Source organism: Lagopus leucura, unplaced genomic scaffold (assembly GCF_019238085.1).
Source record: "Lagopus leucura isolate 7727_CA_CO unplaced genomic scaffold, USGS_WTPT01 Super-Scaffold_100026, whole genome shotgun sequence".
Lineage (NCBI taxonomy): Eukaryota > Metazoa > Chordata > Aves > Galliformes > Phasianidae > Lagopus > Lagopus leucura.
In genome coordinates this window covers 8,007,496-8,022,834 of record NW_024962277.1, presented here as the reverse complement: position 1 = coordinate 8,022,834, position 15,339 = coordinate 8,007,496, and the positions used below count along the sequence as shown (strand labels likewise).

Genomic DNA, 15,339 nt, shown 5'->3' with positions numbered 1-15,339 from the left:
TATCTCTAAGCCACCCTTCATAGTTGATTATTCTATGGTCTTGGTTCTAAACAATTATGTCAGTGGCTTCAATCTTTGCCCATCTTTATTGATCAAGCTGTTCTATGGAGTGAATATTGGAAATGTACTGTCATCCTTAATGTGAAGATGCCTTCTCATCTGTGTGCCTGTGTTTTCTTAACAGTTCAACGTTACCAGATTAGGACGCTGGATTGATTTTGAAAACGACTATAAAACACTTTATCCTGAATTCATGGAGTCCGTGTGGTAAGTTAGCATGTACACCCTGCATGTAGGCTACGTGAGTGTGAAATGTTAAAAATGGCTTCAATTGTGGTAAACATGCATTGATCCATCTGCCACTAACATTGTCTTCAGATATGCCCAGTTCAATAAACAGTGGGGAAAATATAGAAGAGGATGTGAAATCTTCATGCCTGATTGAGGAAATTAATCAAATATTCTAGATATTCTAGATAAAGACAAGCATGAACAATACTACTCTTACTCAGCCTTCTAATCTTACTGCTCAATGTTGATACAAAAGCACTTCTGAAGATTTACTAACACGCTCCTTGCTCTGTTTAAGGAGTTGTCTCTACCTTCGTGTTCTTCATACCACAACTTCAAACTCAGCTTAGCTCTAATTAAACCTCTTTTTCAAGCTTGAACTTGGAGGCTGTGAATCTGCTGTCGTGTTCTTGGCAGTGTAATTTGACAGCGTTCTGGAACTCCTGGTGCAGAGCTAACTTCCAGGAATTTTGGCAGCATTTTCAGAGCGCCTGTTAGGGTTCCAAAAGACAAGATGACCTTAGAGGTTAAGGTAAACCAACCTGAGTTAGTACCTGGGGAACTGGCAGTGGCGAGTCCTTCATGTTGTTAGAATTACAGAGCGACTTGCAATGAAAGGTTTAGCAGACTGTGCTGACTAAAATTGAAAAGCAGATCATATGCATAGTGAAGTATTACTGATGTTCCTTAATGTTAGTTTTACTGGTAACTTTTAATTGTACAGCTGTGTGGTTGGTTTTGTATGTAATTAAGTTGCATCCAGGTATGATAAAGGACTGACAAAACATCCAGATGTCTCTAGGAGCCATTAGTGCCAGTGAGTTATTAAAAGCATAAATGGTGGGAAAGAAGCAGATATGTAGCTAATTCAGTTGAAGAAACCATGCTTAATAATAAAGCAAAGATTGACAAGAAACCTGTCTGTTATCAGATTACTTAGTGGCATCATAATTCTGTTTAACTGGTATCTTCTGGGGACCATTTAAAAACAAGCTTGACATGTATTGTGAGCAGGGTCTCTTTCAACAGCCTACCCTATTTTCGATGGTGGTGTTTATGCTTCTCTATTGTTTTCCTCCTTAGAAAGAAACTCCTTCACCCAACTCGAAAGGTTTCCTGCTCTGAGGTCAGAGCCAATGTGTGTTTCTGAGTCTGATGGGTTGGGATGTTTTTTCCCCCTGTGCCCCTGCAATAAGTTAGACAGCTTCTTGGCGCCGTCTGGTGGCTGAAATTGCCAATTGCAGTTTGAACGCACTTTAGTTTTTAAAACAATTGAAAGCTTTGTTTGCTCGTGCAGTGCAAAGCCACTTGTATCCTTCAGAGTCTTTGTGTAACTGTGGTGACAGGAACATTTTCTAGCTGCTTCTGTGCTCTAAGAAGTTGTTTTAGTCTTCTCCCCAGCAGATGCATGGGGAGAAGAGAGAGAAAAGTATTTAGTTATGGTAGCAGACCAGTACTTTACTTGAGATAATGGCTGTGCTGCTTAGTGTGAAAATGCAGTGTGGGGCTTTTGGTCCATTTCTGCCCCCTGCCCCTCTCACCAAACTATCTCTGTTGCTGTGGTTCCAGTTTTCATTTTGGGACTGTTATTTAGAGAAGAACTCTGTTTCCTTCTTTAACTGAAATGTCCTTTGGCCTCACAGCCCCGTCCTGCCATGCTCTGTGCTAGTGTCAGCTTGGGGTGCCACTGTCCTACTTCTGGGCTATGGCTTTGGAGGATGCAGGTAGCTCTTGGAACTGGAACATTTGCCTTGGATTGCCAAGCTGTTCTCCCACTGCTCCTTGAATGTAGTTTTGCTTTCCTTCTGCCTTGATTTTCTTTTTTTTTTTCTGGTGCTGTGGAGTTCTGTTACTAATTGTCACTGTGATCTTTACAACAAGGACAGCTGAGCACTAACTGGATTGTTATGGCCTTGTTTTTTCTAAATATACTTTTGTTCTGTGTGGAGTTAATCCAACTCTAGAACAGAATGACTTCAAAACAACAGATCTCTGCGTCCTCATAGGAATTGCTGCTGTATTTTGTGTATTCCCCAACTCTTCAGCAATTCACTGGAGGGTTAGTGTTCATAAGAAACGATTCTGCTTTGTCCATTATTTTTTTTTTTTTAGTAGCTATCTGCATTTTTTCCCCATGCATTTAGCACTCTAGATCTCTGGTGGTGGTTTTCTTGCTGTGCTAGTTTTCATTTCATCCCTTTTGCTACCTATATTCTAAAGGAGGAATACACTGAACTTCTGCTTACTTTGATCACTGGGAGAAGTGTACCATCAGTTTTGCACATCTATATTTTCTGTTACAAGAACATCCTGTGTTTGATTTGACTGAGAGTCCTTCAGCATACTGACATGAAGATTACAGCAGGAAATGCCCTCACTGTTAGCAGTTGACAGCTTGGAGGGCAGAACTGGAGCAGAATTGAGCTCTGCTGGGATTTTACAGATGACCCTGGGAGTAAGGAGTAAGACCTGCTGGTATCTGTGCTTCTGATTCCTAGTCCCCAGGACATATGCTTTTACTTTCTGTTCAAGGTGGCTTATAAAGATAATGTTTTAAAGACAGGTTTTCTGTTTGATATTGGGCTTGGGTTCCTCTTATGTTTGTCTTTTTGTCCAGTGTTGAGTACTTTTTTTTTGTTGTTTTTCATTTCATCAGTAATTGAGTTCAGTGTTCTTCTTGGTTCTTTAAACAAATAAAATAAAGGCCAAAAGAGGGCACTTCAAATTTGAAAATCGATTTCTAATATTTCTAATGGGTGCTTTTAGTTTCTGCAAAGCTGAGAGACTTTGAACACTTAAAATCCCATTAAATACTGAGTCACTGCAAACAGAACCTCTTGGTCACCTGAAATCACTTGATAACCCAAAGGAGTGGTATGAAGAACTTGAGAAGGATGTGATCTTACAGCTTCTCTTTGACATAAAGTGGATGGATGTGTGTGAAGAGGGTAATTTCCTTTTTCATCTGCTAGAGGATACTGAGGGATATAGACTTTTACATGGGATGCCAAGGGTATGTGGAGCATCACACTGACTAATGGAGTAGCTTTGGAAGCCAGGACTCCCTTTGTGATGTTTGTCTGCTGTATGTGTGACTTGGATCAACTGGTACTGTAATAAAGTTCTCTCCAGATTTTTGGAAGTTGTACCTATGGTGAGAATTACAGTCTTGGATGCTAACCAGGCTGAACCAGTTGTCATCCCATCTTGACACTTAAGGAGCAAGAAATGGGTGTTTTCAGTTGGTGTCATGCTCTTTAGAAGCTGGATTTCTTTCACCTTTAGAGAGGGATCTTTGTTAAGAAATGGCTGAAATAAGCATCTTGTATTCACCTTTCCCCAGAGCTCATTTTTCTTCTGTAAAGGGATAAAAGTGTCCCACAGCCAGAGGATGCAATGAAATTTGCACTGTTTGAGGAGAAACGTGCCAAAATTGAGGAATAGCATTTGATTTGTAACCTTTTGAAATTAATTCAGTGGTTTTGTTCATTATTTTTGAAAGGATATCTGTTTCAATTTTGGCTGAAGAACGTAGAGCCTCTTGCTTGCAACTTGGCAGTGATTTTCAAGTGTAGGGGCTTAGATTTGGGTAGGCTGTTGGAAATCTCATGTGTTGAATCGTTAAGCAAGGCTTGATACCCACCTGCCAACAGTTCAGTGACTCTTGCTGTTAGAGCCAGGTTAATCTTTGTTCTGGTTGGGCAGTGCTGCTGGCAGAAAGCTCTTTAGCAGTTATCTTGTGTGCACTTGTGACGCAGGAGCTGATCTCAAGGTGTTTTTTTTGTTGTGTGATGTGAGATAACGCCGTTGTTTTGTTAGCATAGTGATGATGAGGGCTGTTGCATCAAGCAGCTGTCTTAACTTCGTAATTCTGAGCCTTTGGAATAATTGCCTGAAAGGAGGGATTGTACTGTGAGCTGCCTGCGTGTGATGGTTATGGCATCATTTGAAGAATGATCCTTTTGAGCTCTCATCTTTCTGATCTGCCTTTGGAAAATTGGGCCACGCTTGTTTTGCAGTAGGAGAGAACTGCCACCAGAGGGAGGTGCTGGCTTGGGTTTTTCTCTTGGCTGCTCCATCTAGCGTTCACATGTCCTGCAGTTTATGGTTATATTTACAGCTGAATTGAATATGCAGTGTTTCACGAAGTAGTTTTTGTCTATGCTGTTAGTAGGCAGTGTTCTTCAGAAAGTGAAGCTTTTTGTCGATGGGTATTTTAGTGAATTTTGGAAAGCAAGTTGAACACCTTCGGTATAAATGCTGTCACTTGTCACAGTCTGCATTAATTATCCTCTGAGGTGATAATCATACATTTAATTTTTTAAAAACTTGCGTGAGAACTTCTGCAATCAACCAGCTGAAATGTTTACACAGAAAATAGATGAGACTGTATTCACAAATCTGTATTTCGTTTGAGGCACTTAAATATAAATTATTACAATCTCAGCTGTGAAACATGCACACACACTGGTGTGCTTTGAATTTGGGTTAGGGATCAGGCAGCCACAGCTTGCCTGGGGATGACATCTGTTACTTCTGTAAGGTTACTTTTGAGGTGTGTATGGAAGGGAAGTCAGCCACCTCTGGAGCGCACAGCTCTGGGTTTGGTTCTTCCATGGCAGATCTTGATGCTGCTGGATTGGAAGCTGCGATTTCTTGTGTTTGTGCCCACTCATAGGAAGTGTGTGACTTTTAGTGGAGGCCCTTGGATAAATCTGGTTGGATTGCATGGTGTCATGTCCTCCATGACAGCAGGCTGATGCATGTCTCCTGATATCCTTCTTTGATACTGCAGCTAGAAATCAGTGCAGTAGTCTGCTTTCATTTTATCTTGAAGATTTGACATTCAAACTTAACATTCTGACACTGACTTAGCAGAGGCTTGGATTCCTAAGCACAAAGTGACAGCCTGCAGGGAAAGAGTGCTGCGTGTCAGCTGGGTTGGTTGCTTAGCAGTGGGCTATTGATCTGGAAAGGAACACAAAAAAAGTGATCAGGAGGCTTTGAAAACATAGTTCAAGCAGAGAGCTTTTCAAGTCGTCAGTCTTTAGTCACTTCCAACTGTTCACAAATGGAATTTGACTCTGAATAAAAGCAGATCTTGAACTTACAGTGATATTTAAGGCTTACCCTCTTCTGCCTTACTCTTAAGATAGCTGACCTGCAGACTGTACCTGTGAATGTGCAAGTCAGTGGTAAACGTGCACAGCCCTTCTGCAAATCTGGTGGTATTTAGAGAAAATCATAGGCTGTTGTCCATCACACAGACACCTGATCAGCTGCTTTGTGAAGTACATTGCTCTTTCAGTCACTGTTCATCTTGAGCATGGATTTGTACTTCGTATTACAATATGATGGATCTTTTTTTTGATTATTTTAATAAGACATCCAAATATGCTACAGACCACGTTGAAGATTGCATAAAAAGAGTTAAAGCTTTAAATGAAACTGATCTCGGGCTGGAATCAAGTCTAAAGAGAAATGATCTAATGAAGGAGAATATTGATGTAGCTTATGGCACCGTAAGGCTGGTTTCATTACTTCGCTTGCTAAGCTGTGTCTTCTTCTGAAAAAAGCTCTTCACAGTCAGGATTTACTCAGTGGTACACTTATTTATTAGCACTGTCTGTTAGGATATGTGAGCAGCCATGTCATTGCGTGTCTCTTTTAATTATGTCTGATTTCAGCCTTGTTAGTCATTGAAATTCCAGGTCGTTTTTGTATTCAGGAGATTGAAGAAAGATTATTCAGCAGTACTGATTTGTGTTCTGTCTGAATGTTGCTCTGTGCTGTGCAATCAGTGCACAGAAACCCAAACTGCTAGAATCAGCTAAAACTAAAATTGATCCAGTAGCACAGTCACAGTCAATTTCTCTCTTTTCTTTTGACGTAGAAACTCTGTCCTTAGTTGGTGATTGATTGCTCAGAAATGTGTCTTTCAGGACATCGCTCCATCTTTGCTGTTGTTCTATTAAACATGACATACAAAGTGTTATTCTGTGTTCCTTGTTTGCTTCCAGGTGGGTTTTCAAGCAGCTGTATGACAAGGGACTGGTATATAGAGGTGTTAAAGTCATGCCTTTTTCTACTGCTTGCAATACCCCATTGTCAAATTTTGAGTCCCATCAGAATTACAAGGTAAGTCAGTATATGGGTATGTAGTGTGTTGCAATCAAATCTCTGCTGTCCTCAACATAGATTTGGAAGTCGTTGAAGTTCTTTTAACTTGGTCCATAAGTATGTTATTGCACTCCAAGTTGATAGCAAGAAAATGAAGTAAATAGGCTGTTTTATTATGATTAGCTTTGCTTGTTTGGATTATTTGATCTCTGCCTTCTTCCCTGTTCTTAGTTAATGCTTGTGTGAGGCGTAATACTTTGCTATAGTTTGCTAAATTACTTTCATTTCCTCTTCTGGCTCTCAGAATGAGTATTGCACTTATGCTGGGTTTCCACTGTAAATACTAAGAGGAGTGCTGCAGCTGTCCTGGCTGTGTAGATCTGAGAAGAGGAGGGTCATTGGCAAAGTTGAAATCTCTTGTCAGTGTATTATTAGTAAGAATTATCAAAGACCGGTTTGGTTATAGCATGTAGGAATCATGCATTTAAAATGATAAACTCCAGTATAAAACAGTGTGCTAAGCACTATATGACAAACCCTTAAAACAAACTACTAGATGCAGCTGTTATTTGGAACAAATTCATGATTGCATACATGAAGGCACCAGTTATGTCCTAATCTTTCAAATTTAGAGGTTTTGTGTCCTTTCCAATCCCCACCCAGGCCTCCGTATCCTTATAGCATAAATCGTGGGTCGTTACAGCAGAATGCTAGCACAAATTGTACATCTGGTCTTTTTTTACTTCTTGCCTAATAAAGGCCCATTTGCTGGCCAAAAATAGTGTTTTTGGAACAACTGCTTAAATGCACTTGTACAGTGCAGCCCGCAAATACTAATGCTTTTTGTATTTCAGAGTTTCAGTTGACCACGCTGAAGAACAAAGGGTTGTGTGAGCTGGAATAGTGGCACCTACAAAGATACCTTGATATTTCTGTTTGTGAAAGCTGGAATAGTTAACGAATACAAGCGAAGCAATTGACATTTCATATAGGCTCAGATTAATGAGCTCTCTAGAACAGAAGCTGTGTTTGTGTGCCCCTTTTACATGGAACAAAGCTGTCTTCTCCTCAAATCTTAACAAAATACTTAGATGCCATCTCTTGCTCTATAACCAATACAGTCTATGCTTATGTGTGCTGCTGTGCTCCTTCGTGCAAACAGCGTCTTTGTCTGTTTCAAGGTGATATTTTGGAGATTGAGGGTCTGTGAGCTGGTAAAATTTATTCTTAGCAAGATCTGTTGTTCCTGGGAATAAGCAGCTGCTATTTTCCTTGATGCGAAAAGCAGACTTTGGATTCTCTTTATTGATCCTGTGAGAAATAGGACACAGAAAGCATGTTTAGAAATGAAGTATCTAATGTAGGCTGGAGTAAATGATGTCAGTATCTGGCATTACATAAGAACTGAAGAATTTTTATCTTCAGCTTAAAGCAGGTTTAATTCTGTGAGCATCGCTTGAAAGCCTCGATGAAATTGTTATTATTTTCCTGGCTTTTGTTTTTTATCTACCTGGTCAACTTTGTGCTTCAGAAAACCAAATGAATAACTACAGTGTTGTTTCTCAATTGTTCAGAGACAGAGCTGCAGTGATAGCTCAATCTTTGCTTGGTGCTGAGCGCAGTTCAAGAGTTATGTAATATTTATGTTTTACTGTTGACTGCACCAGATGTTCACAGAAAATTCCCTCTGGAACAGCCCTTAGCTGAGACATAAATAGCTGCCTGTCCTGTGATGCAATTAACTGTTCCATGATGCTGGATGGAGCCCTGAGTGCCTTGCGCTGGAAGTGAAGAGGGGCAGGACCTATTTGTATCATTAGGGTCTCTGCATGAGGCATCTAATTTTGTTTTTTTAAATTTGACAATTAAAATTAATAGTGAACATTTCGTGTGTGCAAGGTTAGACTTGTTCAATCTGTTTTTCCAAATACAGGAGATATGAAGTGACCAAATGAGATTGTAATTAGCTGAAGGAAAAACTTGTTTTCAGGGGCTTCTTTTGAATCTTTGGAGGCTGAGTTTCATACAGCTGATGACAAAGATTTTTACTCTTTTGTATATTGATGCACTTCTTCTTTAGGTATCCCAAACTTTTATTTTCTCCTTCTTAACAATAGTTTCTTAATAAGATACTGCCTCTTCTCAAGTGATGGCTGTTCTTCCTGTTCTCTGATTATAGAGGAAAATATGGGAAAAACCTCTTTGTAGCTGCAGCTGCTGATAGTCTTGACAGTTGAGATTAATTACAGATGTAGAAAAAGGGATTAGGAGAGGTACCTGAGGGAGCTGGCATTCAGCTCTCTGGTGTTTTGGCAGCTAATTCTCCAAATCTCACTGCTAACCCAATGTTGAACTCAGTGGCCTTGTCAGGCTGATAGTGTACACTGGTATAATGATGGGATGCTGTGACTGGTTTTCATTTCAGACTTTTTTTACGCTGCCTCTTCACATTCTGCCACTACAGAGGTCAACTAGGCGAGTTGCAAGGCAGTGAATGGCACCAGTTGCAACTGATTGATTTGTATTTTTTCACTAGCTCATGTAGTAAATGTGTTGTTCTTTTTTTCTTCTCACTTTATCTTTCCTGATAAGGATGTTCAAGACCCTTCAGTGATTGTGAGTTTCCCCCTGGTTGAAGATGCAAGTGTCTCTCTTGTTGCCTGGACCACTACACCTTGGACTTTACCTAGCAATCTGGCCCTTTGTGTGAACCCAGAACTACAATATGTGAAATTGAGAGGCAAGTGTTAAATTAAGGTGATATATGTAACAAGCACTTCTTTCTTCAGTGCCTTTGAATGTGTACTTGCATGTTGTCTGATAGCCTGTTACTTATGCCAGATCTACAGTGCTTAGCTTGGGCTGGATCAGGGTTCTAGAAGATGAGGAGATACATTTCCTATGTGGCTGATGGTTTCTAACTGTTTTGCCCTTTTTACCAGTTATGTGCATTCTGAGGGCTGTTCCCAAATGCATATTGATAGCTGAAATGATAGAATGAATGAAGAATGTTTTATTTGGTCTCTTAAAGTCACACAGTGTTTGAAGGACAGGGAAGTGTGACTGGGAGCCCCTAGCTTCTTTCCCCTGTTCTTGGAGCTCTGACTCAGACCAGTGTATGACAACTAGGTTGCAATAACTGAACGTCTTTGTGTTTTTTAGCACAAATGTAAGGTGAGGTGCATGCTGCGAGTTCCCATGTTATTTTATTTTTATTTTTTCCAATATAAGGGTGCATTTTACCTGCTGTTACAGCTTACTTGTAGATGAGTTACTTATCACTGGCTAAATGACTTGGGCTACTGAACAGCCTCTCAGAGAGCATCCAGTATGTCAGGCGTTACATGCAGCAGACCATATAGGCTGCCTAAATGTAAGCTTTGGCTTTTCATGTTACTATTTCAAATAACTTTCCAGTTGCAGATCCAGGTTTGTCAGTTGGCAACAGAGTATTTTAGTCTTGAAATGCAATTCTCTTTATTTTTCAATCTATTAAAAACTTAAAAAAAAAAAATAATAATAATAATAAAAAAACAATAATATAAAAAAAAAAAAAAAGGCAGGGTTTTGGACACAAACATGCTTGCATTGCTGTTCTCAGGTTCTTCCAAACTTCTGACCTTTTCCGACTTCTCAGTGTACGTAAATAAAAATGGAGATTCAAGTTAACAGTGCATTTATTCCAGATTTAGGAAATGCCAAAGTCGTAATTTCCCATTCCAACACAAACAGATGAATCTAATTATTGCCTAAGGTGGCAAATATGAAAAGTTGAAGAATTCTTTACAATAAACTCCAGGCGTTTGGGGTTTTCTCTGCATTGTGGGAGAGCTAAATTTATTCTGGCGTTCCAAAATCTTGACATAAATTTGGTCAGCTCGAAGGAGTTATTGACAGCTTTCAGGAATAACACCTACATCTGCATGGAAAGCTGCTGGTTTCAGAGCTCCTTGCGTCTTGTCTTCAGTGAATATATTTATAGGAAGACATAAGGACACGACAGCTTTATGGCAACTAGAGGTCTGTGATAATGAACAAATGCTAAATGTGCCCATAGAAATACTAAAATCCCTTGAGGAAAAGTCTGAGTGATATTCATGGTCAAAATTCAGAGGTTGGGCTTCTTGAGGGATAGGAAATGGCTTTTTTTAATAATTTATTTCCTTTATAAAGAAATCCAAGCATAAAATTGATTGAAATAATAGATTTCAGAAAGATAACAAAAAGGAGTACAGTCGTTACAAGAAATGTCATTTTTATTAGTCATATTTACTTGGTAATTACCCAACTTGCCTCTAATTGTTTTGGTCTGCTTCAGTTACGTATGCTGAAACTGTTCAGTTCTTTCTTTGGCACAGTGGCAGTAGGCAAGCTAGGGTATTACTGCCTCTTAACAACAAGAAGAGAATAAAGAGGCTGAAAATCATTGTACTGGGTTTTCTCCTGTGGTGTCTCTTTAAGCTTAGCTTTGGAAAGTAGCTGTTGATCAGCAGGAGTGTTCTGGACATTTTTGTAGCTCATTTGATACCATATTGCATAAACAGAAGTTTTTATGGTGGTGCAAATGAGGGCATTAAATTGGGATATATAACCTGTTGCTTTGCTTTATGTTCTAGATAAGGCTACAGGAAAGATTTACATCTTGATGGAATCCAGGCTGATAGCACTATACAAATCTGACAGCGAATATGAGATACTGGACAGGCAAGTACAGAAATTATGGCTCACTTGTTATCTTAAAGTATTTTTATAGCTCAGAAGTGAAGTGTTTTAAGAAGTTGAATTTGGCAGTTAGCTGCAGGTCAATTTCCCACTATGGTGATACTATGTATGTATATGTTAAAGAAAATCTGTAAAGAGATTGGAAGTTGCTAGGATGAACTGATCTTGAATATGAATATGAGTTTGATTGGTTTACTTTTTCATAGTAAAAACCCCAAAGGTTCTTTGGTCTGTCCTTCAATTTGCTTATTTTTATTTTTTTCTTATTAAAAATGTTATTAATTTATACAATTTCCAGTTTTCAAGATTTATAGATGTGGAAAGCATCTTAAAAGCCATGGAAATATTTGAAGGGAAACAGACAAAAGTAAAACCATTCCCTTCAGCAAACAAATACTTTCTATAGAATCATCTCCCCAAGTTATGCAGTTACTCCTTCTGAAAAGTGCTCATTCATCTTATTTGAATTGAAGGATAGGGATGTTTGCATTGGTGTTCATTTTATTCAGTATTTGGCAGTAATTAAAAAAAAATAAATCTAGAATGATGAGCCTTATTCCCTGGCAATAGTTATTTTTATCATCTTTTACCTCAAGCAGATAAAAGTTTTACAACACCATTTTGTCCGATTAGAATAATAGATGCAACGTGCATGCATACACATGTGAAAAGAGGCTGCCTCTATTTAACTAAGCAATTGCCTGCTGTATATTATATATACAACATATACAGGAATATACAGCTGGGACACTTGCTAAAGATGTTTTCCACTCTTATGTTATGACACTTGAGTAATTCCCACTTTGTATTTTTGCACTGATTTTATTGTTTTCCTCCCTCCCCCTCAGCATCCCTGGCTTAATTGTCTTAATCAGCCACGTGCTCTGTGCCCATTTGAGGTGGTACTCGCTCTTTGAAGATTATTTTCAGTGCTCCCATTCTTCCATGCAGATGGAACTTCTGATCTCCAGATTTGTCCGTTTCCTATCTTTTGTTTCACCCTTCAGTTGTCAATAAAAACATTGAATATTGTCAACGTGATGGAAATCTTCTTTCAGCCTGATACTGAATCAAAACTATTTTTTTTTTTTTTTTTCCTTGAAATGATTCTGCATCCATATAAGCATGCAGTCACTTGGTCAGAATGTTTTTGTGTTCTACCTGGAGCTGAATGACATGGGGAGTTGTCAAAAGCCTCGCTGTCATTATGCCCCGGGTCTATCTCCTTGACTGCTATTTAGGCTGCTTGGTTTGCCTAACAAAAGAAGTAATTTGCTTTGATGTGACTTGTACTTGACAAATTCATGTTGATTTTTCTTTGCCACTTCACTTTTTTTTGAAGTATTCAGTGTCTAAATGTAATGAAGTTGTTAGCTGGTCCGAGGGGAGTTTTCATCCTCAGAACTCCAAAAATATCTGTGTTATTTTGTTCTACCAAAAATGCTGTTGTTTTCTTCAATATTTGAATGCATTTCTTTTAGACTCTGAAAATAAGCAGTGTAGATGCATTGAGGTTTTTGGTCTCCTGTGTTGTCATCCTAAATTGTTCTCTTACTGGAATTCTGCAAATATGAGTTCAGTTTGTTGCCATCATTCATTTCCTGTATCAAGAAATGAACTAAACACTTAAGCCTTTTTATAGCCTTTTTTTCTTCTCATCAAAATTGTGAAGTGAAAGTTTTGTACTTCCTTTTTAAGACAGTCAGGACAGACAGGATTGTTATAGGTGCTTACATGCCTGGCTAAGTGAAATTTCTGTCTTTTTTTCTCATCTCTTACCTCTCTGTACCTGTGTATAGGGGAGCTGGCAACTTGTATTCTCCTTGCAGAGTGGTGGCTTTTTCTTCTTTTTATACTGGTGCTGTAGTTTTCTCAAGCTGACTGTTCTTCTGTCATACTACAGTTTTTATTTTATGTAATAAATCAGTTCTCAAATGTGAAATGTGAGACAATTAAGAGGTAGCTGGTAATTAAAAAGATATTTTGAATGTTTTTATCTTAGAGCATATAAATGCATGGAAATAACTTTTTTCTACTTCTCACTTCTTTTCTTCTGGCCCATGTCTCAATTTTCAGGCTGTTAGGTCTTCAGGGGAGAAACTGATGTTTGCTCCATACCAGGTGGTAAACTGAGGTCAAGGAATGGTCTTACACTGAAAACATTCTGCATCTGAAGTCATCTCGTCTTCCTGAATACTTCCAGCTTTTCTTTCAAACCTGGCCTGACTGCTTTTGTTACCTTTTTTGAGTCAGATGCAGACAGTGGTTCTTTGTGTGAGAGAAAACTGGAATATTTCTTCTTTGTTTCACTAGTCAGGGCTCCTGTCTTCATCAGAATCATCTCTGCTACTCGGCACGCGTGAACCTGTCTTGATGCATTACTCCATTTGTGGCCATTTAGTAGTGGTGAACATGAAATGGTTGATGAATGTTCTCCTCCCTTTCTGTTAGATTTCAGTCTGCTTGCATGTTAAACTCTTAAGTGCTTTATACTATTTTCCAGCACGTCAATTTTATTTCCTTTTCAATTCTAAATTTCTAATCACTTGGAAGTGAAGGGTTGCTATGGTTAAGGTAGTCTCCATTAGAAGTATAACTTAGGTCACAAGGTGGCACTGTATAAACTTCCAGCTTCCAGTTCAGGACTTAGATTACAAAGTATTTGAGAAATCGAAAGGGAAAATCAGGAATGTGATCCACAACCCTTTCACCCCTTTCTCTTAACTGTAGGTGGTTCTAGTACTTGATTTGTGTCTGAATACTCTCACATCTGTATGTAGGAGCACTAGGGTGTTGTTTTCTCATCTGATCCTGATTAAGCACCTCAAACATTCCTAAGGCTGTTTGTAATGTAAAATACTTAAACCATCCATGAAGCTGTGCCTTAAAATAGAAGAATGCCCCTTCCCTGGTGGATATTGTGTATAGCAAGGTGGGGAGACACGCTCTTCAACTTGGCATTAAATATTGATTGAGCTTCTTTTCGTACAGTGGAACAGTTTTCAAGCAGTTTTTCACTTTCAAGTAGTCAAATGTTGTGTGGTTTGACCAGTGGTTTTGAAAGATGTGGATGTAAATCAGGAGTATAGGAAAAGACCACAGCTGTGGCACATCCAGAAAGGTATCTCATCTTCTAGAAGAGGCTGCATTTGAGCTAGGCTTCTTTTTGAGATGCAAGATTCAAGCCTTTCTAGGAGAGTGTGAGCAATCCAGTCATTGTGCTTGCCACCTGTAGTTGGAAGCCTGAAGAGGGCCAAATCTACAGGCTGTTTCTCTTCTTGGTTGGTTTGGTTCCTCAGTGTGTCCTGTCTGTATTGAATCTTCTGAGGTGCCCTTGGGAAGTGTAGATGCCTAATTATAGAGTAAGGATAAGGTATCTAGGATTTAAACACTGTAATTCTCAGAAGGACCATCTTTTGTGCATACAGCTCCTAGATATTCTGGGACAGTGCTTGTTTAGTTCTGTTGAACACACAGAGCTCATAGTACTTTGTTATTGTGTTATATGCAGAAGCTCCTTACCTAGAACTTTATGAGAAATAAACTCTTAATAATGCTTACTTCCTATGTAAGTTTCCAATGATTTCTTCATTGGAAGGCCGTTGGGTAGAAGTCTACCTGTTCTCTGTTAGCAGACATACATTAAGACATGTTTCCATCTAAGTTGTCAAAGAGGTGTAGAAATGGGAAGTATATGCAGCCAGGTTCTGTTACATATGAGGGAAATAGGGGAAACTCCTCCCTTACTAGTGGACCAAGCAGTTTTCAAGTTGTTCATTTGTGTTCATTTTTTTTTTTTCCTCTTCAGGTTTCCTGGCATTGTTCTAAAAGGCAAGAATTATAAACCACTCTTTGAATATTTTATTCAGGTAAGATGAAGTTGGGTTTGTCACAGCACACCATGACGAAAGTCAAAATGTTTCACAGCATTATTTGTTTATATTACAAAAACCTTGTGTCCTAATAAGAAAACTCAGGTTTAATCCCAGTTGTTCAAAATGCTTGTGAAAGGTTGAAAAACAGAAGGCTGTTCTTAAACTTTTTTTCCTTAAGTTATAAGTATACCCAGAGTAAGAATTGAGTGGTGAATGGTAGCATGAGTTCAGATTACAGCAAGACTTTCACTAATCACTACTGAATAAGCAGCATTCTCTCAGGCTTGCATCTGGTGAGCCTGTGTCTTTTCCCTTTAAATTCCACAGACCT

The 15,339-nt window shown here is 38.9% G+C and overlaps 1 protein-coding gene across 3 annotated transcripts in view; it reads left to right on the top strand.

Annotated features, from left to right (window-relative positions):
* IARS1 (isoleucyl-tRNA synthetase 1) overlaps nucleotides 1-15,339 on the top strand; it is a 93,866-nt gene that overhangs the window by 7,419 nt on the left and 71,108 nt on the right. For all 3 annotated transcript variants that reach the window (XM_042880110.1, XM_042880112.1, XM_042880111.1), the window contains 5 exons: nucleotides 185-267; nucleotides 6,312-6,429; nucleotides 9,004-9,151; nucleotides 11,028-11,115; nucleotides 14,942-15,002. In XM_042880110.1, the coding sequence (XP_042736044.1) occupies nucleotides 185-267; nucleotides 6,312-6,429; nucleotides 9,004-9,151; nucleotides 11,028-11,115; nucleotides 14,942-15,002 (498 nt within the window). The remainder of the gene's footprint in view (nucleotides 1-184; nucleotides 268-6,311; nucleotides 6,430-9,003; nucleotides 9,152-11,027; nucleotides 11,116-14,941; nucleotides 15,003-15,339) is intronic.